At 36.0% G+C, this 24393-nt stretch overlaps 2 protein-coding genes across 4 annotated transcripts in view; both read left to right on the top strand.

The window, feature by feature from the left end:
• The window catches only part of apeh (acylaminoacyl-peptide hydrolase), a 36462-nt gene extending 17848 nt beyond the window's left edge, over positions 1–18614 (top strand). For all 3 annotated transcript variants that reach the window (XM_017468310.3, XM_017468313.3, XM_017468312.3), the window contains exons 10-23: positions 2962–3002; positions 3103–3221; positions 3304–3364; positions 3500–3597; positions 6962–7013; positions 7108–7193; positions 8328–8466; positions 13095–13178; positions 13393–13473; positions 14402–14490; positions 14798–14988; positions 15411–15513; positions 17620–17726; positions 18004–18614. In XM_017468310.3, the coding sequence (XP_017323799.1) occupies positions 2962–3002; positions 3103–3221; positions 3304–3364; positions 3500–3597; positions 6962–7013; positions 7108–7193; positions 8328–8466; positions 13095–13178; positions 13393–13473; positions 14402–14490; positions 14798–14988; positions 15411–15513; positions 17620–17726; positions 18004–18109 (1357 nt within the window). In that variant the 3' untranslated portion in view covers positions 18110–18614. The remainder of the gene's footprint in view (positions 1–2961; positions 3003–3102; positions 3222–3303; positions 3365–3499; positions 3598–6961; positions 7014–7107; positions 7194–8327; positions 8467–13094; positions 13179–13392; positions 13474–14401; positions 14491–14797; positions 14989–15410; positions 15514–17619; positions 17727–18003) is intronic.
• A 116-nt stretch (positions 18615–18730) lies between these two features.
• On the top strand, positions 18731–24093 carry tlr9 (toll-like receptor 9). Its single transcript, XM_017468308.3, has 2 exons — positions 18731–19107; positions 20154–24093. Exons 1-2 carry the CDS (start codon positions 19093–19095, stop codon positions 23340–23342), a joined length of 3204 nt encoding a protein of 1067 aa, XP_017323797.2. The 5' UTR covers positions 18731–19092; the 3' UTR covers positions 23343–24093.
• The last annotated feature ends 300 nt before the right edge of the window (positions 24094–24393 follow it).

Raw genomic sequence — 24393 nt, 5'->3', positions numbered from 1 at the left:
AGACCAGTGAAATAACCAGTAAGATGACCTCCTGTCCAGGATAATGGAGAGCCACCAATTTTTGGACTGCATACCAGAGGATAACCATGAAATCTTATTTCAAACTGATCATACAGAGAATAGTTTAGAAAGTCATGAGTTGCACATTTCCAGTGTGTTTTAAAACTGTAACTCTGAAGTGCATGCACTTTCAATGATGATGGAAAACCAGTTCCTGTTATTCCTGTACTCATCACAATCTGCTGTAGGGCCGGATTCCTCAATCTTATTGACTAGGGGCTGGTGTGGCTGCAGGTTTCCCTTACAACAAAACAGGAGTAACACCTGATTCCACTTATTATTATTATTATTATTATTATTATTATTATTATTAGTAGTAGTAGTAGTAGTAGTAGTAATAGTAGTAGTAATGGCTTCTATTTGGCTAGTTGTATAAGCTGTTTTATGTTGCATAAGGTTGTATAAGTTTTGTTAGTGTTGTGGGACATAAATAGTAACTGTAGCGGTGTGCAATAGAGATCCTGGGGGACTCAACAAAACAATTTGTTTTTTATACTTTCTTACAGAAGGGAATGGGTGGTCATAGATGAATGCTTGAGCTTCAAAAGTAATATGATCTCCACTTCATTTACCTTAAGTAGTCAAATGCATTTAAACAAATATTGAAATGAATGGCATTCGAATCATGTAAAGGGTTAAATTCCTAAATCATTTGTCTGGCTGGTGGTGGTGGCAGTAGGTATTCACTGATGTAGTCCTAATAATTAAAGTTTTCCTTTGACAACTTTAAACCGAAGTGAAATCTGCATCCACAGGTTAAAACCCTCATTTATTCCTGGAGTAACATTAATATTTGGCTTGGATGGCAAATCATTTAAGACCTTTTTAAAGCTTAATCTAGCACTCTTTCTTTCCCTGACTTAGTTATTTAGTGTTAGTCCATATTAAAAAGGTGTTTTCATTTATGACTAACTTTAAACACTGTCTGAGAATCATATCCCTAGTGTTACATACTTTGGGCCTCATTTATCAACCTGAATACAAACAAATTTAGCTATAAATTGTGCGTAAAAACATTTACACAAGAAATTTGGTGTTCATGAAAATCCTGTGATTTCAGAAAAATGTTTGCATCATACTCGTGCTTGCAAGCTGAGACACTAGCAATTCCCTTTGTGACATGCTTGATGACCTTGTGTAGAATACAGTGTAGAATTTTCTTTCCTCTTCCATTTTCATGTCAAGTAATTTTCTTCTCACCTCTCTTATTTCACATCTAAATCAGCTTTTCTGTAATTTGTCTCTAGATTTTTACCTTTTCAGATACTTTTATGCTGCTATAGTGCCCTCCACTAATATTGACACCCTTGGTAAACATGAGCTAAAAAGGCTGTGAATAATTGTCTTTTGTGTGTTCAAAAAAATTCTCTGCTCTCGTTGATATCAAACAATGGCAAACACAACACAAGTTTATCAAAAAAAAAAATTAGTTTTCCTTTGACCAAAAAGTTTTCCTCCAAGCCAAATAGTTAAATATAGTTGTGCAGCAATTATTGGCACCCCTATGAATTCATATGAGGAAAATATATTTGAAGTATATTCCAATTGATAGTTAATTTTTTTTTAGTACACCTGGGTGACTAGGAACAGAAAAAAATTGTTCAACCGTGACTTCCTGTTTCACAGAAGTATAAATATGAGGTAACACATAGGCCAAATTCCCTTAGTCATTCATAACAATGGGTTAGACCGAGGAATATGTCTGTGATGTGCGGCAAAAGGTTGTTGATTTTCACAACATGGGAAGTGGCTATAAGAAAATAGCACAAGCATTGAAAATGCCCTTTCCACCATCAGGGAATAATTAAGAAGTTCCAGTCAACTGAAAATGTTATTAATCAACCTGGAATTGGACGTGTGTAAATATTGTCTCAACACACTGTGAAAAGGATGGTTCAAGTGGCCAAAAAATCGCCAAGGATCACAGCTGGAGAATTGTAGAAGTTAGTTGCATCTTGGGGTCAGTAAGTCTCAAAAACTACAATCCAAAGGCACCTACATCACCAATAGTTGTTTGGAAGGGTTTCACGAAAAAGCCTCTACTCTCATCCAAAAACAAACTAAAGCGTCTTCAGTTTGCCAGACATTACTGGAACATCAAATGGGATTGGGTTCTCTAGTCACATGAAACAAAAAAAGAGCTTTTTGGCAATAAACACCAGAGATGGATTTGGCGCACACAGAGAAGTAGCCATATAGAAAAGTACCTCATGTCCATGGTTAAATATGATGGTGCCTCTTTAATGTTTTGGGGCTGTTTTTCTGGCACAGGACCTGGACATTTTGTTAGGATACATGGCATCATGGACTCAAATATCAACAGATATTAAATGAAAACCTGACTGCCTCTGCCAGAAAGCTTAAAATGAGCTGTGGTTGGATCTTGCAGCAGGACAATAATCAAAAGGTTAAACAATAAGGACAATTCTTCACAGCTTAATTTGCTCACTTTTAGCAAGGGTGCCAGTATTACTGGAGGGCACTGTACATATTTTTTTATTGCCATAAACATGAATCAAAATAACTTCTACATCTGCTTTTTCTGTTGCCATTTAATACTCATTTTGTGTTTCCAGCCCTCTGTGTGCTTTACCTTTGTGGAGTTTTGTGGGCATCACTAAATGTAAATGATCTGTGTTGAGAAAGCTCTTTGAACTTTACAGATGATTGGCATTCATCAACATATGCACATGAGCACGAAGAAAATCACTGTTTCCAAAATGTTTTGTTTGGTGTGGCGTACACACAACTTTAATAAAAGAGTGTTAAATGAGGCCCATTCTTAGTGTAATGATTAAAATGTTTTCTAAATTCCCAGAGAGACATTTTGCCTTGCATATTGACTGCAATTTCAAAATGCATCTCATTCACAATGTAATTTATTTATTGTCTATGTATTAGGTCTTCTCTCTTTTATGTGGATCTCACTCGTGGAAAATGTGGTATGCAATACATCTTTACTTAAATGATTTAATGTTTTAAAAGTTCTGTTTGTGTCACAGGTATCTGCATACACCTATTTCTTTCTTTCTCTTCTTTTAGAACAGTTGTCTGACTCTGCCGCAGTCTGCTCTCCTCGTCTGAGTCCAGATCACTGCCGCATTGTCTATTTTGAGTGTGATGTGTATGGCCCACATCAACAATGCAACAAGCTCTGCATGGTGCGTTTGTGTGCCGGTGTATTGTGTTTTCTAGCTGGAGACATTGTATAATTACTGATGTTGTACTTGTGGATTATTGTAGTATGACTGGTATACAAAGAGGACGTCAGTGGTAGTTGACGTGGTCAAGAGAGGCAGAGAAGGTACACTGTGTGTGCTTGGCTGTCTTTACCACAACAAATCATTATACAAACAAATCATTATACAAATTTTGTATAATTTACAATATTATGAGATATTTATATTTGTATTTTTTTTCATTTATAATTTATACACAGATGGCTTTACTGGTATCTACAGCTCCATGCTGTCTCATCAGTGCTGGTCAGCTGACAGCCAGAGAGTTCTCATTGCATCTGCTCAGAGAAGCCGTAAGGTACAACTGATTGATAAGGATACTCTCACCATCACAATCTTGTTTACACAGCAGGGCAAATCTGATCAATTTCTGAAATCGGATTTTTAAACTTGAGTTCCCCGTGTGCACATTACAAGTGATCAAATCCAGTTTATCTTTTTGTATCGTATACAGTCTGTATATGTACTGTACATATGATCATATGCATATAGTCTGTGGTCTTTCCTTGACTAATTTTCAGACTGGTTTTCTTCTGTGTAGTTTTTGTTATAAATCTTTGATGCTGAGAATTGCATGCATCCATTGACAAAAAATATCACACCGGTATGTTTTTTTGCCATGTTTTTTCTGTTCATATCCACTCGTTAAACATGGTCAAAGCGCTGAATGAAAGTGCAAATTCCACACACTGGCTAAAGCATGTATGCACTTTTGCTAAATGTAAGGTATTTGGTAATTTGGCCACAAATACTTCTTTAAAGCTAAACCCTTAAAGTTCAAATTTTAAACAATATACTCATACTTTTTTTGTTTGTTTTTGTTGTTTTCAAAGGCATAGCAATAGTATTCACATAATTATGGGAAGACCTAGATTATTAAATAATAAAAAAATAATAATAAATTCGGTGCCTGGTGGTAAGGAAATTGTGTGCCAAAAATTTTTATTGGTCCTGCAAATTAATGAAGTGTTGACTATGAATAGTCTTTTTTTTGGTCAATATGATAATACAGCGACAGAATAATGGGGTACATAGCTATTTGAATAAGAGGTCAAGTATATTTATATGCATATACAGTGGGGGAACATTTTTTCAGTAAATATATTTCCAATGAGGCTATTCACATGAAATTTTCACCAGACATCAGTATTAACTTAAGAAATCTGGAAATATAAAGAATTCACAACATTAAAGTCCATAAATAAAGTTATGTGTAATAAAATGGAATGACACAGGAAAAAAGTATTGAACATGCTAAGAAAAAGCAGTTCTCCAAGTCAAGGTAAGGCAAGGAACCAGCTAAAATCTGTAAGTAATTCTACCTCCTATCTGTGCAAATTAATATCAGTTGGGTTAGTAAATTGATAGTCTATAAAAAGGCTTTTTGTTACCAAGGTGTCACACAAGAAACATCTCATGATGGTTAAAAGCAAAGAGCTCTCCCAAGACCTTCGGAACCTTATTGTTGCAAAACATATTGAAAGAATTGGATACAAACGTATTTCCAAACTTCTGAATCCTCCGGTAAGCACCATTAGGGCCATTATCTGCAAGTGGAAGCAACATCACTTCGCCATCAACTGGCCGCACACAGGAGCTCCTCGTAAGCTGTCTGACCAGAGAGTGAGTAGAATAGTCAGAAAAGTAGCCCAAGAGCCAAGGACCACTCAGAAAGAGCTACAGAAACACTTGGAGGCAGCAGGTGCCATCGTCACAACAATAGGCAATACACATCACTGCTCATACTCACCCTGCAAGACTCCATTACTAAAGAAAAGGCATGTCAAGCTCGTTTAAAGTTTGATACAACACATTTGGACAAGCCTATGAAATACTGGGAGAGTGTAGTCAGGTCAGATGAGAGAAAAAGTTAACTTTTTGGCTGTCATACTACACACCATGTTTGGAGAAGAAATGGCACTGCACATCACCCTAAAAACACTATACCAATAGTGAAGTTTGCAGGTGGAACCATCATGGTGTGGTGCTTTTTCATTGCATGGTACTGGCAGACTTCATATAATTGAAGGAACGATGAATGGAGCCCTTTACTGGAAGATTCTTGAGAAGAATCTGTTGCCATCCACCAGGATGATGAAGATGAGACATGGGTGGACCTTCCAGCAGCACAACAATCCAAAGCATACAGCAAAGGAAACTCTCAATTGGTTTCAGAGAAAAGAAATCAAGGTGTTAGAATGGGCCAGTCAATCACCTGACTTGAATCCAATTGTACAAGTTTTAAAGACAATATGTTTACGGGCCAAAATCACACCTGAATACTGCAGCCCATTAATTTCTTCATGCAGGAAGCATCTTGAAGCTTGCATTCTTTACATTTCAAATTTCTTGAGTTAATACTGATGTCTGGTCATGTGAATAGCCTCAAAGGAAATACATTTACTGAAAAAAATGTTGACACGTTCAATAGTTATTTCCCCCACTGTATGTGTCAGGTGCAAAATAAATACAATGGACTATCAATCACAGGATTATCATTTGCAGGAAGGGACAAAGAAAATACAATGCTTCTTAGTGTAGAAAGCAATACTGAAAGAATTAAAGCACTCTAAGCACCAGATTCAAAATTACACACTAATTCCTATATAAGTGTATTTATTTTGTTGTGGCTATCTTTTTGACGACATTGAAATGCAAGCATATATTCTAAATGATATTTTCTAAATTGTATTTATTTTGCACCTGGCATATATATGCATATACATATTCTTGACATCTTATTCAAATAACTAAGTGCCCCATTATTGCGTTGTTGTATTATTATATTGACCACAAAAAAAGACTATTCATAGTCAACACTTCATCAATTTACAGGAACATTAACATTTTTAGTCACAACAATAATTGCCTTATACCCACCCACCCCCTCCCCCCAAAAAATTGGATTAAAAAAAAAAACATAATCTGGGTCTTCCCATAATTATGTGAATGCTATTACTGTGACTTTGATATAAATCAAATGATTATTTATTTAAAAAGAGTATACTATTTAAAATTAGAACTTTAAGGATTCTATCCATGCTACATGTGGATTCAAATCCTATACACTTTTTGGGACATGCAAGTTAGGGCCGGTTCACACCGGAACGTTTTTTGCAGCACTTTAAATGGTCTGTTTTTCGCTGCGTTTTTTTGTGTTCACACCCACACATTAAACACGGGTGTCACGCTGAATGAAAGTGCTAATTCACTCCCTGACAGTAGATATCTCTTATAGGAAAGCAGAAATACCCTGGCATACAAGGTGGCTGCACAACTTTCCATTTCTGACACCTGCTTATCACTGAGAAGAAGAAAAGAGCCAGTATTGTCTTTGCAAAAAGCCATTCACACTCTTTTTGTGAACTGGCTAAAGCATGTATGCACTTTTGCGAAATGTATGGTATTTGGTGATTTGGCCTCAAATACTTCTAAGTCCAATAAGGAAAATTTTCAACTGCAGAAAATATTTTCTGCTCCAGTTAGATATGCCATAAAAAATTTACTTGAACTGCCTGCCTGAACCAATAAAATCAGCTTAATTTTTTATTCACTCAAAACCCAAGCATCTCTTCAGCTCTTATTTCTATGAGCTAGATAAGTAGTGCTTTCTTATTAGTTCTAATTTTAATTCTAAATTGTTGTATTTGTTTGTTTTTCAGGATATTCTAGTGGTTGATACTTCCACAGGCCAAGTTACATCTCTCACCTCTAGTGGGTGCATGATTGTTATTTTCTTGTGTGTATTTTACCGCATAAATCTGTGCAATTGTGGTAATTAATTGCTGTCATGTCTTTTATGTCTTAGAGTCAGACATGAGTTGGTGTCTACTGACTATCCACAGGGATTTGATGGTGGTCAGCTGCTCATCTCCAAACTGTCCTCCAAGTCTGGTAAAAAAAAAAAGGAAAAGGAAAAAAAGCAGATGGGGATGGGTCAACGAGGTTTCACGAAGCCAGTAGTGTAAATCTAAGAGAGCATAGACTTGTATTTGTGAACTGTGAACACATGTACGCCTGCTTGTTCATGCATTTATTCAGTTCGGCCAATCACAAAATCAGTTCAAGAGCTTCCGTTTTCACATCAAACATCAGAATTTTTGGCATGGTTGTTGGTGTTAGGTTGGCTGATTTGAGTTTAAACAGAATTGTGCAAAAAAAAAAAAAGTCCAATGAGCAGCAGTTCTGCATGCAGAAACATCTTTTTGATGAGACAGATCAGAAGAGAATGGCCAAACTTGTTCAAACAGACAGGAAAGCTATGGTAACTTAAATATCCACTCTTTAGTGGTAAAAAAATAAATAAAAAAAATGCACAACGTGCAGAACCTTGTCCCATGCTCTGTAATAATAGAAATACTATATTTAAGAGTAAAATACACATTTACCTGCAATAAATTTAATAAATGTAATGACCTTCACTGAAGATGCATGCTGTCTTTAAATTTGGCTAAAATAATAAACAGAAGAAGACTACTGTCTCATAGTATAGCTATGAATTCGAATAGTATAGCCTTTATCACTCAATTATTATCCAAATCCTTTTGAATGGAGCAGAGTTGTGATGTGTCAGCAATAACAATGTAATGCACATTGAATATTTGGATGTATTTTGATTGCAACTGTATGTGTGTGTGTGTGTGTGTGTGTGTGTGTGTGTGTGTATGTATGTATGTATGTATGTATGTATATATATATATATATATATATATATATATAAAATGTATGTGTGTGTGTGTGTGTATGAAACTGGAGAATTCATTATAAGTTGCATTTTCAGTAGAATTTGGGGAAACCATTTGAAGCATTCATTGTGTTGAACTGTTTCAGTTGCTTTTGTTTGATTTGTTCATTCCAAACAGCTGAAAGTCTGCAAATTTTGACAATAAACCTCATTTGCAATGGGGGATGAATACTTTTGATTGCAACTGTATGCTGTATAGCTATTCAGTTCAGACACCTTATTGTTATATTTTTGTTGTGGTTGGAGAAAAAAAACATGCTGATGGAATGATTTCCTGTATCTAGATGGTGGGCTTTTTGCCAGCAAGTGGTTCAGAAGAAGAGGTGTCTTGGTTGACACTAGAGGATGCTCAAATGCAGCCTGAAATTGACTGGCAGGTTCTTAGTTTCACCCCACCTCCAGAGGAGGACAACAAACAATACCGTGAGTTTACAGTCTCCATTAACTGTTTAAACATACTTATGAATACAGGCTGCTTTACAGAGGCTTACATATGGACAGCCACCAACAAGAAGCATCCAATTGCAGTTATCCAATGAAACTCTGGTTACATACTGTATGCAAGTGTGATTCTATACCCAATTCTTGTGGAGTTACTTCTTCTGAAATGGTGCTTGAAAATGAGCATCACACTCATGCCACTGGAAGGGTCAATGTTAACAGTGTAGAGCCAGGAAATGGACACAGTGACACCCAGGTGGCAGCAGAACAGTGTTTGGGAAACTACTTTGATACTGTAGCTTTTCAAGCTACAGGCTGCTTATAGTTTGAAGTCATTAGGCTACAGTAAAGCTACACTACAACTAACCAAAAGTAGCTATATATGGACAACAGTAATCTGATATTAACCCGATTAAGACAATACTCTGATTTAGAAACTACCATGTAAACAGCGATTTCTGATTACCGTAATCTGACCAAAGTCATACTCGAAGTAAACACAAATCGATATAAGACGTGGAGTATTCCTATTTTCGTCGCATTATCGAAGTGCATTATAAAAATTTACACACCTTAATCACACTATTAACATTGTGTGGGAGTTTTCGCCACATTTTGCGACAGGACACACACAGCAGTGGTCAACCGTTTGACAGCAAACAAGAGAGCATGGCTGCGTCTGAAACCGCATACTTACTTACTGTATAGTGGCCGAAATACATGTATTTGCGGATGCAGCCCATGGCCTCAAGCGGTTGTCTGTTTGCACGTATATCATGACAAATGATTAACTGCACTTGAAGCTTCCGTAAAATGAAAAATGAAACCCAAAACGAAAACGAACTGTATGTTGATATGTGAAATTCTGGAGGGAACGTTGGATGGCGTGGCATTGGGACGTAATGATGTGTGCCGTTAATCGATCTGTGTTCTATAACATGTAAAACGGGAACATGAAAGGAATATTCTAAAAGCAGCTCATGTGAACACCTTAATCACAATATTGTATTATTCAGAATAAGGTCAATAATTAGATTAGTGCTGTCCATGTAAACAGTGTTATTGAAGCTACTTAAATGGTCAACATTTTTAGTGTCAAGATTGTGAAACAGCTTATGAATAACTGTGTATAATTGTACATAAAGAATTTAAACACAATTTAAAGATAATTCAGAACAATTATGAATTTATAGACCATCCAACGATACAATTAATACTCAAACTGTATAATAATAATATTAATTATCAATTTAAAACGACAATCACACTCACCTCTATGCATCCTTAAATTTTTGCTTGAACTCTTGGACCTTGACATTATTTTAATCTTTGGTTTACAAAGATTAAATATAAAGGTGTAAAATTTATTGTTCGATTCCTTAAGGCACATGAACGACAACAAATAAGGCCACAGGTAATTGTTTTTCTCATTTTCTAAATCAGTCGCCATCACCCACTCCACCATGAATAATAAGGATGAGTGTGTAGAAATTGAATAATCAATACTTCAGATAGACCAATAATAATATATACGGCGATAAATAATTTTCTTGCACTGATTAATTAACTAATCATGGAAATAATAATAAATAAGTTAAGATAGGAGCGTTTTCTCTTGCTGCTCCCTTAAGCTATAAGTTGAGAAATACAATCAGACTGGGTTCATAGAGAGGCAAGCCTTATAGTGTTGTCCCTGAAAAAGTCACAGTAGGAGTCTGGGTGTACAGCACACCTATAGACCTTTTAGTGATGATATCATCACCCAGCAACCTATTACCAGCTTTCCGAGCGCATGTTATCTGTAGCTCTGATCATAGTCACGAGCTGTTACACAGATGGCTCCATAGTGCATGAGAGGTCCAACATATGTATAAGGCAAGAAGAAGAAAGGTAAAGAGTTCTTTATGATAATAGTAATTACAGTGGTAGAATTTTCTATTTTTCAGCATAAATATGACCTAAAACAACATCAGATTTTTACACAAGTTCTAAAAGTGGATAAAGAGGACTCAATTAAACAAATGAGACAAAAAAAATTTATTTGGTCATTTATTCATTGGGGAAAATGATCCAATATATAATATCTGTGAGTGGCAAAAGTATGTGAATTAGGGCTTAGGGTCATTGTCTTGCTGCATGACCCACTTCTTCTTGAGATTCAGTTCACGGACAGATGACCTGACATTTTCCTTTTAATTTTTTGATATAATTCAGAACTCATTGTTCCGTCAATGATGGCAATCCATCCTGGCTCAGATGCAGCAAAACAGGGCCAAACCATGATACTACCACCATGGTTCACAAATGGTATAAGGTTCTTATGTTGCTGTGCAGTGATTTTCTTTCTCCAAACACTTCTCATTTGAAACAAAAAAGTTCTGTTTTGGTCTCGTCCATCCACAAAACTTGTTTCCAATAGCCTAATAGCTTGTCCATGTGATCTTTAAACTGCAGATGGGCAGCCTTGTTTTATTCGAACATTTTTGGAGAGCAGTGCCTTTCTCCTTGCAACCCTGCCATGCACACCATTGTTGTTTACCATTGTGTTCTCCTGATGGTGGACTCATGAACATTAACATTAGGCTATGTGAGAGCAGCCTTTAATTGCTTAGAAGTTACCCTGTGTTCCTTGGTAACCTTGTGGACTATTACACGTCTTGCTCTTGGACTGATCTTTGTTGGTCAACCACTCTTGGGGAGATTAACAATGGTCTTGAATTTCCACCGTTTGTGCACAATCTGTCTGACTGTGGATTGGTGTCAACTCTTTAGAGATGGATTTTAACCTGACGAACATCAACAACTCTTTTTCTAACCTGCGTGAAGTTGGCCCCCCCACCAACTCGAAACATCAGCAAAATATTCTCAATCGTTTGTGCTTCGTTTGTGCTGGTTTGTGCTGATAAAAGTTTCGTTTGTGCTGCTTTCGTTTTTTAAAATATTAGGCATTGAATTATGTTGCGGTGACGTCACCAGGCCCCCCACATGCTCCAAGTTCATTCAAAACTGTCTCATTCGTTTGTGCTTCGTTTGTGCTGGTTTGTGCTGTAAAAATTTTCGTATAGGAAAAGTCGACAGTTACTAAATCAAAATTCTGGCCAGTGTAAGTACAATTTTTTAACACTGTCAGTTACAATATTATTAGTTAACTTCAATCATAATGGTACAACATTCAATTAAATGCCTAATATTTTAAAAACGGAAGCAGCCCAAACGAAACTTTTATCAGCACAAACCAGCACAAACGAAGCACAAACGATTGAGACTATTTGGAGTGAATTTGGAGCATGTGGGGGGGCTGAGTGACCCCAGAATGACCTTTTGAATATTCTTTGAATATCTCCAGAACTGAAGCAGCACAAACGAAGCGCTTATCCACACAAACCAACACAAACGAAGCACAGACAAACGAGCCTATTTGGAGTGAACTTGGAGCATGTATCACTCACACCTGATTGTCATCCCATTGATTGAAAACACTAACTCTAATTTCACCTTCAAATTAACTGCTAATCCTAGAGGTTCACATACTTTTGCCACTTACAGATATGTAATATTGGATCATTTTCCTCAATAAATAAATGTCCAAGTATAATATTAGTCTCATTTGTTTAGTTGGGTTCTCTTTGTCTACTTTTTGGACTTATGTGAAAATCTGATGATGTTTTAGGTCATATTTATGCATATACATAGAAAATGCTAGGGGGTTCACAAATTTTTAAGGACCACTGTATAGTAAATATTACACACTTTCTGATTTTTTATAACATCTCTACAACTGTGCATGCTCATAATGATACTGCCCCTGATGGGCAGGAGGGGAGAAATAGAGTCACGTGTTTAATGGATGGTTCAGTGGATGGTTTCTCTCAAACATAATTTTTTTCCCTTACTAGATTTAATAACATCTATATAACAAATATTTAATTGCCATCAGTAAAAGAGTATCAGCCAGTGACCGCTGCATCTGTAAGCAAAGTCACTTATATTAATAAAAATGATCTCTCTAATTTTTATATCTTTCTGAAGTAAACAGCAAAGCTGTTTTTTTATCGTTTAAAATGAAGCAATCAGAGATGTAAAATATCTTAGATGTTTTATAAATTTGGCATTAATGGATGTTTTGTTAATGCAGTTCCCTGAGGCATCACTAGTAACAATTCACATCATTAGTTAATATTCTACTGTATTACTACTGGCAGTTGGCTCACATATAGGAAGTAAATAAACTTGCAAAATGTAATAACCAAAATCAAAACAAAAGTAACAACTTCATAATTTTGGAGTAATTATATGATTTGATGACACTGGTTACCTGCCCTTTAATTAGGCTAGACACCTAGCTTTGATGTGTTGGTGTATAGAATTATAACAAGTCAGTGTTCATTTTTCTTTTTTTTAATGAGTGTGCAGTGTTCTGAATGATACAAAACCTAAATAAAGAAACAAGGAACGTACCGCATTTTTTTCCTCACAGAAGTTGCTGTTTGGCCTTTCATAAATTATAAAAAAAATATCGAAACCTTTTGTCAGTGTGTTTTTACAAATTAGTAAACTGATGCATATGTGTTTTTAATTTTGTGAATATTTTTTCATCTTATACAATGTAGCTGGTCTGGACTTTGATGCCATTCTACTGAAACCTAAGGATGTGAAAGAGGGAACAAAACTACCACTCATTGTCAAGCCACATGGTCAGTTTTAAAAGTATTTCTGTAATCTGGAAATAAGTGTGATCAGTAATTGTTTTATTACTAATTATAATATTGACAGCCTTAAAATATTATATGTCTGAAGTATAAAATCAGCAACAATGTCAAAGTGTGATTGCAATGTTTGGTTTGGGAATGTTTCTTTGTTGTTCAGACAACTCTCGTCTTTTTCCCCCTTGTCTATCCTGCAATTCAGGTGGACCTCACTCTGTAATAGTGACAGAGTGGCTCTTACACTCAGCAGTTCTTTGCAAGATGGGTTTTGGTGTCTTACATGGTAAGTGTACTTACTGAACAGCAATTTATTTTTGCTGGTGTTCTTTACTGTATATTCTTCACCCCTGTTCATTGCATTTTGGATATGGATGCTAATTGTACCTTAAGCCTATTAATTTACTTTTGAATGATGCAGTGTATATGCTGTGAACTTTACATAATGAACATTGATGATAGTCTGCAGTCAGTGATTTTCCCGGCTGTCCTGTAACTGCGTCTGGTTTGGAAGCTGCTCCAAAGCAGATGGTAATGGCTGATGTGCGGATACTTTCTATTATAGTTAGGTAGAAGTTTGCCAGTGTAGTCTGTGGTAGATTCAACTTGGCCAGTTGTTATAAGAAGTAAATACATGGACAAGCCTTCTTGTTGATCTAGGAAGTCTACATCTCCCCCTTGAGATCCTGTGAAAGATGGCTCCCAGGAACTTAAAATATGCAGTAGTGGTGGAAATCATGTTAAGAAATAGAGTAGAAAGTCAGAATGTGTTTTTTGCTAAAAATCAATATGCATTTCCTTAGTTTTAAGGTCATTGTGGTCAAGATTATTCAGGCTTACACCATAATGGTCTGAACCTGCATTGATGTAAATCAGAACCACTGATGATTCAAAAGGTAGTATTATAAATACTACCTTTTGAATTAACAGTGGTTCTGATTTACATCAAGGCAGGTTCAGACCATTATGGTGACCATAGTATGGTCTCTATTTGCTAAACCACAATGTATAGCCTGGTGTATTTTTTCACCAGAATCAGATGGAAGAACACTAATGTGCTACTGTGTGATCAACCATCAGTTCAGATTTTGTGCTTTATTAAAAATGTCGCCTTATCTAGTAAAATTTTAAGTGAATTTTTACATGAAAAAAATCTTTTGTAAAATACTGGCTCATGCAAAGTGTGATTTGCCTAATGTTGGAGTTGCTTTCAGTTAATTACAGAGGCTCTCTTGGCTACGGTCAGGACAGCATCTTCTCCCTGCCTGGAAATATTGGCACCCAAGATGTCAAAGATGTACAGGTGAAGACAGCAATGTATATTCCTAGCGATGATGATGATTATTATTATAATGGTTACTGCTAACTTAGAGTAAGTAATAATGGCAGTGTCTGGAATGCTGAGCGAACCCTATGGGGATCTATTATTATTTATCAGTATGTGTTATTATGTTAGTTTAACATTTTATTATAATCTGTATTTGTTTTTCTTTTTTTTTTCTTTTTTTGTAAAATGATGCTGTTCTTCTAGATGTATGTATTAGTAAGCCAGCATGCATTCTAAAAAGCCACTAACCTCCATTAAAATTTTTGTTCTATTTGCATTCTAGTTTGCTGTTGAGAGCATTTTAAAGCAAGGTGACTTTGACAGAGAGAAGGTTGTTATTATTGGGGGCTCCCATGGAGGATTCTTGGCTTGTCACCTAATTGGTCAATACCCAGACTTTTACAAAGCATGTGTTGCTCTGAACCCAGTCATCAACCTGGCATCCATGATTGGCAGTACTGACATTCCTGACTGGTAATAGGATAACAGATGGTCTTTCTCTCATTTCTGCTTGTATTTCTCTGTCTCTCAGGGGTTTGTAATGAAACAGGTGCATATTGCTTTTAATGGCAAACTTCCATGACAATGGATTAGGTACTGTGGTGGTAGTTCCTTAAAATGTAAAATGAAGACAAAAATGTTTTTGTCAGAAATGTGTTTGCCCATAAAAAAAGCCTCATAATAAGATGATCTGTGGAACACTACAAAATAAGATACAGTATCCTTTCAATGAGAAATAGTAATCTGTTTATTGATTGCTTCTCAGTTCTGCTTTTAGTAAAATAAATTTCAGTCCATAGATAGTGTAGCACAATCATTACTGGGTAACATGGGGAAAGTTTGTTACATTAGGCAAGTTTTCACTTCTTCTTTTGGTGTTTTGTGTTTGTGTGCAGGTGTATGGTGGAAGCTGGATTTGATCATAACACTAACACTATGCTGAGCTCTACTATGCTGGAGCAAATGTTAAACAAGTCACCCATTAAACATGTCACACAGGTCTGTTTGTGTTTTGTTTCAGAATTTGTATCCCTTTCCTTATTCACTGTCTAAGTATATTAACCATATTATCTTGCCTAGTCAAACATTTTCTGGGCTCTAAGACGTGTCCTCTCTCTCAACTGCTGCAGCTCAGACAGAAAAATTATGTATGTTGTGATGTTTGCAATAGCCAAACAACAGTTTAATCCTATAAATCACATGCTTCAAGAAATATTATGTTTGTTAATAAAAACTGTGAGCAGAGATCTCAGATTGAAGCCAAACTAACATTCTTGTCATGAAAACATGTATCCATTACATATGTTGACATATATCTTTATGCAGAGATACAGTGCATCTGGAAAGTATTCACAGCACTTCGCTTTTTCCACATTTTATTATGTTACAGCCTTATTCCAAAATGGATTAAATTCATTATTTTCCTCAAAATTCTACAAACAATACCCCATAATGACAATGTGAAAGAAGTTTGTTTGAAATCTTTGCAAATTTATTAAAAAAAAAAAAAAAAAAAAAAAAAAAGCACATGTACATAAGTATTCACAGCATTTGCTCAATACTTTGTTGAAGCACCTTTAGCACCAATTACAGCCTCAAGTCTTTTTGAGTATGATGCTACAAGCTTGGCACACCTATTTTGGGGCAGTTTCTCCCATTCTTCTTTGCGGGTCCTCTCAAGCTCCATGAGGTTGGATGGGAAGTGTTGGTGCACAGCCATTTTCAGATCTCTCCAGAGATGTTCAATCGGGTTCAACTCTGGGCTCTGGCTGGGCCACTCAAGGACATTCACAGAGTTGTCCTGTAGCCACTCCTTTGTTATCTTGGCTGTGTGCTTAGGGTCGTTGTCCTGTTGGAAGATGAACCTTCACCCCAGTCTGAGGTCCAGAGTGCTCTGGAGCAGATTTTCATCAAGGATGTCTCTGTACATTGCTGCATTCATCTGTTCCTCGATCCTGACTAGTCTCCCAGTTCCTGCCGCTGAAAAACATCCCCAGAGCATGATGCTGCCACCACCATGCTTCACTGTAGGGATGGTATTTGCCAGGTGATGACTGGTGCCTGGTTTCCTCCAGACATGACGCTTGCCATTCAGGCCAAAGAGTTCAATCTTTGTCTTGGTCTTGGTCTGAGAGTCCTTCAGGTGCATTTTTGGCAAACTCCAGGGGGGCAGCTCTAGGAAGAGTCCTGATGGTTCTAAACTTCTTCCATTTACAGATGATGGAGGCCACTATACTCATTGGGACCTTCAATGCTGCAGAAATGTTTCTGTACCCTTCCCCAGATCTGTGTCTCTATACAATCCTGTCTCGCAGATCTACAGACAATTCCTTGGACTTCATGGCTTGGTTTGAGCTCTGACATGCATTGTTAACTGTGGGACCTTATATAGACAGGTGTGTGCCTTTCCAAATCATGCCCAATCAACTGAATTTATCACAGGTGGACTCCAATCAAGTTTTAGAAACATCTCAAGGATGATTAGTGGAAACAGGATGCGAATACTTATGTACATGTCCTCTTTTTTGTTTTTTATTTTTAATAAATTTGCAGAGATTTCAAACAAACTTCTTTCATGTTGTCATTATGGGGTATTGTATGTAGAAAATAATGAGTTTAATCCATTTTGGAATAAGACTGTAACATAACAAAATGTGGAAAAAGTGAAGCGCTATGAATACTTTCCGGATGCACTGTATGCTGAGCATTGCTGAACTGAACAAGCTGAGCATTCTTATGTTCTTAGTTATGTGCATTTTTCATACTGAAAATGTACATTTCAATCACTGTTAAACATTTATTTAAACTGTTATTTGAAAATGAAATTAGTTATTTGAACTATTGGACATCACTCTTTCAAAAAATGAAAGACTGGGTAAGCTTTCTCTTTAAAAATTTTACTGAAAGTTTTCCTGTAAAACTAGAATAAAACAGTACAAACAAGAAGCAGTACAAATTATGTCAACTTAAAATGGTACATTAATATAGCACATACAATTAAGCAATGTACAATTTTTCTCCAAACATACAGACTTTAGGATGGGGCGTACTTTATACAGCATTGTATAAAATATGTTATGTCTAAGTTTTTGTGTCTCTCCTTAGGTAAAGACTCCTGTGCTGCTTGGCCTGGGAGCAGAAGATAAGCGTGTACCTAATAAGCAGGGCATTGAGTACTACAAAGCTCTGAAAGCTTTCCAAGTACCTGTCAGGTAAAAGGCCTTCTTGATAATGATTAATGAAAATCATTTAATGTCTTAGACAAAAAGTGTTTTTTACAGTGGTACCAAAAGGAAGATATGTAAAACATGATATTATTTTGATAAAATATAAATTCTAAAAAAGAAAATTGTAAATTTTATATATATATATATATATATATATATATATATATATATATATATATATATATATATATATATATATATATATATATATATATATATATATATATATATAAAATTTTATTTATGTATTTTTTATCCATAGGTTATTATGGTATCCAGATAACAACCACTCTTTGTCCAAAGTTGATGCAGAATCTGATGGATTTATGAACGTTGCACTGTGGATCATCCAGCACCTCAATCTATAATCACAAGAGACTATGTAATATACTTATAATGGCCTTACGTATTTAAATTAAAATATAGGCAATCTGAAACACGAATTTGTTGTTAGGCCATTGAGGTTTATTTGATAACTATGATAAATAAGGAAGGTAACTAAGTGTCTCTTTCAGTTTGTTAATATACAAACATTAAGAAAAATTGTATTGGTACACTAATGTGTTACTTGAAGTTTAAATCAAACTGATCTAAATAAGACACTTGAAAATGTACTAAACACAGCAGCTTTTGTGGCTGCTCTCACAAATGATCTTTGACACTTTCGATTACTATACTGATGTTCTCATTTAAAAATAATTATGTATTTTCATTCTCTTTTGTCCCTCTCTCTCTCTCTCTCCTTTTTTTTTTTTTTTTTTTTTTTTTTTTTTTTTTTTTAACCAGAGCTTTAATGGTTCTTTATTCTGTAAATGTTTGATACACTATGGATAATCCATGTTGATTTTCAAAATAAACATGTTTAAAATGTGTATTTTATTCTACATTGTCTGATTTCTTTCTTCTTTTTTTTTTTTTTTTTAAGACAGTGATACTGTCACAAGACTGTCATGACACCTGTTCCCACAGAGCAGATGAGGTTCGAGAAAGAATAGATTCAGTTTCCAAATGCATATATTTATCATTCTTTCTTTTCTTCTTTAGACACAGTTGTTTACGAACTGCACAACTTTCAAAACTCATTGTGTTTGAGGGAATCTGGAATATCCAAGACAAAAAGATTCATTCCCTTTTAGCTTTTGAGACAAAAAATTAAGATAATGTGCCTTTTTTGTGAGGTCTTCTATCACAGGGCCTGACCACCTGTGCTTATACATAGGGTGATTTGCATGCAGTTCATAGTGTTATTCTGGGTTGAATGTTTTCACTTCTGTAAATGCCTGAATGCTCTGGGAAGCTGTCTTTTATTAGATTACTTTCTCATCTGTAAACTTCAAATCTACAGGTAAAGATGCAGATGCTCTTGGTAAGTAACTTTGTTTAAAAATTATTCATGTTAAGAACCAAGAAATATTCATGATGTATTTAACTGTGGCTATGTCAGAGGTTTATTTTATGTCTCAGGGCTTAAATATGCATCCAACATAAGTTTTATTTAGAGAAACGATTATTTCTTTCTTTAGCGATTTGACATACCTAATAATGATTACTTAATAATGATGTCTTAATACTTATTAATGATTCTTGGTTCTCAACACTTTGGAAATATAGCCATCCCATGAGAATCGTGGCTAAATGAGAAAAAAAAAAATTCAAAATACACATACGACCATATCCTGTAATTTTATGTTTCTCAACAATAGTGTCAGATGTAACTCAATAATTTCATAATACCATGTATCATATACTGACTTTCTTGAGGATCATACAAATTATTTTACAAAATATCACAGACACTTTTTATGGCACTATTACTACATATTTGTACTGTTCTTACGCATGTAAATAGACTAGGACTGTTTAGTTATAGTAGACAGGCAAGTGTTTTTGTTTCTTATTTTCTGATGACATCTGAAGGATGCATGCATTAGCTGTTAATGAAATTAAATTATTATAACTTACAAGGGCTATTGTCAAATAGAATTTCATATTCATTCCTTATATCCTTTAAATTGTTAGTGTTACTTTTATTTCCTGTACTTTGAACATCTACTATACACAGATTGACAATCAAGACTTTCTGACCTAATAGTATTGACAAATTGTTGCTGAGATGTTATGTACATATAATAGCTGTATTTATATAAATAGCTACACAGCTTACATATTTACATATATTTTTAAGGAAAGTATTTTGAATGAGGTACATATTTAATTTATTCAAAATGTAATATGTAAGGCCTAATCTCTAGTTAAAAGTTTGGTAACAGCATGACAAAAAAAAAAAATCATAATCACACTTATGGCAGAAAATTTAAAAACATAATTGTACAATTGTATTATTGTATTAGTGTGCTATACCGTCATGTTTTAACAAATTTACATCTAACGTGTCTCTCTCTCTGCCTATAGTTCATGTTTGGACCCGGATTGTACCTATTTTTTGTACTGGATCAACTGAATTTGGTCAAAACAATGAACCCTAAATTCTACCCTTGTGACAGTAACACCAACAGTAATGGTAACATACATTTAGACTGCAAGCGCAGAGACCTCATGAGCATCCCTAAATTTATGTCATTTTCTATCATCTCATTAAACCTGGATGAAAATCGTATACATCAAGTAAAACGTGATGATTTCTCAGGTATTCCCAATCTTCAGAGTCTAAGTTTAATGTGGAATTGTTTGCCTGGGCGCCTCAAAGCATTGAAATTGCCTTCATGCCAAGTGATTATTGATCCGGAAGCATTTGTTAATCTCAAGAACTTGACCTTCCTTCAATTGGCAGGAAATAGTCTCAAGACTATTCCTCTTCTACCCCAGCACCTTGAGGTTTTAGGATTAGAATTTAATAATATTTTCCGGATTGAACAACCCCTAGGAACACCTTTTCTCAAACAACTGCTTCTTGCCAAGAATTGCTACTATGCCAACCCCTGTAATGAATCATTTTTCATTGATCAAATGGTGTTTCAGGATTTACCCGAGCTTCAGAACCTCACCCTTGGCTTTAATAATATGTCTTCCGTTCCCAAACAATTGCCTTCCTCACTGGAAAGTCTAGACCTTACAGAAAACAGAATTACAGAGATCTGGGAAAGCTCTTTTACAAACCTCACTAAACTCAGTTTCCTTAATCTGCAGTGGAACTGCCAAAGGTGTGATCATGCTGCTCAACCTTGCTTTCCTTGCCCAAATAATTCATCCTTAGGCCTGCATGACAACGCTTTTTTTGATCAGAGAGAGTCACTTGTTATCCTTAGTCTACGGGGAAACTCGATCTATTCCATTCCTAAAAATCTTTTTGCACAACTAAAGAAACTAAAGACACTTGACCTCTCAGAAAATCTCCTTGCCTACAGCATCCGTAATGGCACATTCTATGAGGAACTGCAGGGTGTTGTGTCCCTTAATCTTCTATATAATTATCAACCGCTGAAAACATTTTCAGAGCTGATACTGTCACCCTCTATTAGCAGAATGAAGTCATTGAGGAACCTTCATTTAAGTGGGCTTTTCTTTCATCAGTTGTCGAACAATAGCCTTAGACCTCTGTTCAACCTAACACAGCTTGAGTATCTTGACCTGCGCATGAACTTCATTAGTTCTTGTAATGTAACTGCATTTAACCAGCTGAGATCGTTGAGAATGGTTGTGCTTTCACAGAACATGCTAACCATCAACCCATACTACACAGCAAGCTCTAATAATGCCATGACCCTGGATAGATATCAGAGGGATGATCACCTGAATCTTCAAGACATGCCTGCATTTGAGTCAAAGCTCCAGATGAACTATTTACACTGCACTGACAAAGAATGTCCAAAAAGTTATTCAATGATGAATTTCCAAAAGTGTTTCTGTTATCGAAAACTCTTTTTTGACCTGTCACAAAACAATATACCATGGCTGAATGCAAGTACTTTCAAAGGAATGGAGAAAACAGTGTGCTTGGACCTGTCCTATAACTATATGAGTCAAAGTTTAAATGGCCAGCAGTTTTATCCTCTTACCGAACTGGTATACCTCAACATGGCACACAACCGTATTGACCTTTACTTTAATGAAGCATTCCAGGAGCTAAGGAGAACACTGAAGGCTCTTGATCTTAGCAACAATGAATTCCATTTTCAGATGAGGGGAATTGGGCACCGCTTCACTTTCATAAAGAACCTGACTTCACTTGAAGTTCTTAGTTTAGCAAACAATAACATTGGCATGCGAATCTCCAACACACTTTATAGCACATCTCTAAAGTGCCTGTTATTCTCTGGAAATCGTTTGGACATCATGTGGGACACCAGTGGAGATCAGTACATACGATTCTTTCAGGGGTTGACAAACCTTACATACCTGGACATTTCTGACAACAAGCTTAGATCATGTTCCCCAGAAGCAATAGTTAACCTTCCTCCAAGTATTCATGTGCTCAAGATGGACTCAAACCTACTGAATTACTTTCCCTGGAACAATATCTCCGTTCTCAGTCAACTGTGCTATCTGAACCTCAGTGGAAACTATCTGTTTAATTTGCCAGACAGCGTTATCTACTTTGGCATTAAGCTTAGAAGCCTGGACCTCAGTCATAACCGACTAAGTGCAATTCCAGAGTCTTTCTTTAGTCAGGCAACAGGTCTTAAAGAACTGATGCTCAATCACAACCAGTTAAAGATCTTAGAGATGCACGCTCTCCCCCCATCATTACAGAAAGGCAATACCATTTGTATCACTTCAAAGATCTCCTGCAAGCTAACACTGCATGCTAACCCATTTACATGTAGCTGTGCTACTTCCTGGTTTACTGATTTTCTGCGAACAAGTCCTGTGGATATTCCACACCTCACTACAGATGTTCGCTGTGGTTTTCCTGAATCACAGACAGGAGTAAATGTCCTTTCCATTGATCCTCGCTCCTGCCAGGAGATATTTGGCAGTGTTTCCTTCCTCTTTACTTTCCTCCTTACTATTGCAGCAACTGCAGTCCCCCTTTTGAGGCATCTATATGGCTGGGACCTGTGGTATTGTTTCCAGATATTGTGGGCAGGACACAAGGGTTACATGCCACTTCACGGAAACAACATGAACAACCAACATGATGCATTTGTGGTGTTTGATACAAAGAACAAGGCAGTGAGAGATTGGATCTACAATGAGATGTTGATTAACTTGGAAAGCAGAGGAAGATGGAAATTCCGGCTCTGTCTGGAGGAACGGGACTGGATACCAGGAGTATCATGCATTGAGAATCTACACAACGCAGTGTACAACAGCAGGAAAACAGTGTTTGTGCTGACTAATCAGGGTGGCTGTGCTTCTCTGAATGGGGTAATAAAGCAAGCTTTCATTCTGGTCCAGCAGAGACTGCTGGATGAGAAAGTGGATGTTGCAATTGTGGTCCTCCTGGATCCTCTTTTCCCCAAGCTCAAGTACTTGCAGATGAGAAAAAGGCTATGCAGAAAGTCAGTTCTCTCCTGGCCTAAGAACCCTCGAGCCCAGCCTCTCTTCTGGAATAATTTGCATATTGCTTTAGCATCTGACAACGTGAGATCTTATGATAAAAAAGTTACAGAGAGCTTCCTATCTAATGAGCTTATATAAACCAAGGCACCAAGATGTTATATTTACCCAAAACATACTAAGCAATTCAGAAGGCCTGTTTATTTACAAAAGTTGATTTGTTTATTTGCATACACTGAAAAGTATGAAAGCAACACTAACTGCAAAACTTAATATAATGTTTTCTTCAAGACATTTCAGACAGTGAATGTTTATTAACATAAAACAAAAGAGATGTCAGAGCTCATCTTGGAGGCAGGAATGCACCCTGGACCAGATGTCTGTCCAATGCAATTTAGTAGAGCCAATCCGTCTGCTGGCTTGTCTGCTATTTGATACTTGCAAAGAAACTGCAGTACGTGGTGGAAACCTACATGAAGAGCATTCAAAATGCCTCAGAGACAGTAATTGGAACCTAGGAACCCTGAATGCAGGAACTGTAAGGCTTCATAACTACCTGCTGCACCACTGAGCTGCCCACATATTTTGTGTTTACTTATTCTATAAAATATTCTTGACCATTAATTGCTTTCTGCCATACTTTTAGCCTATAATTAATATAGTGCCTCACTGATACTACAATCATTGTTTAATTTGCTAGCTTCATAGCAACATCATATGTTCTAAAAGTATACATTTTGGATGTACAATAAGATTGTGTAACAAGCCCTGTTGTATGAAGTTATTATATCATAGTATATGTATATTTAAATATGAAGACAAATCAGTCATTTTCAAATTTCTGTACATTATAATACATTCTAATACAAGATAAAATACATTTTGCAACTTGTGTATGTTCCTTTCATTAGAAACTTTTTTAACCGATGCAAAGCATCTCATGGACCAGTCTTCATAATTAACTTGCACATGCATTGTTGTCAAGCTGAAAATTCTGTACAAGGGGGAGCTATTAACAGTCAAGTAGCCTTTATTTGTGTGCTTCATTATGAAGGCAAAACACAACTTGATTCCCAGTTTGTCTACTTATACTACGTACTAAAAGTATGTACTCTTTTTGTGAGGAAAAAGTACATACTTTTGAGTGTGTAGTAAAGGAGTATGCAAGTACTGGGATATATTAACACGTCAC

The sequence above is a fragment of the Ictalurus punctatus genome, chromosome 5 (assembly GCF_001660625.3).
Source record: "Ictalurus punctatus breed USDA103 chromosome 5, Coco_2.0, whole genome shotgun sequence".
NCBI classification, from domain to species: Eukaryota; Metazoa; Chordata; class Actinopteri; order Siluriformes; family Ictaluridae; genus Ictalurus; species Ictalurus punctatus.
This window is presented reverse-complemented; position numbering and strand designations above follow the sequence as displayed.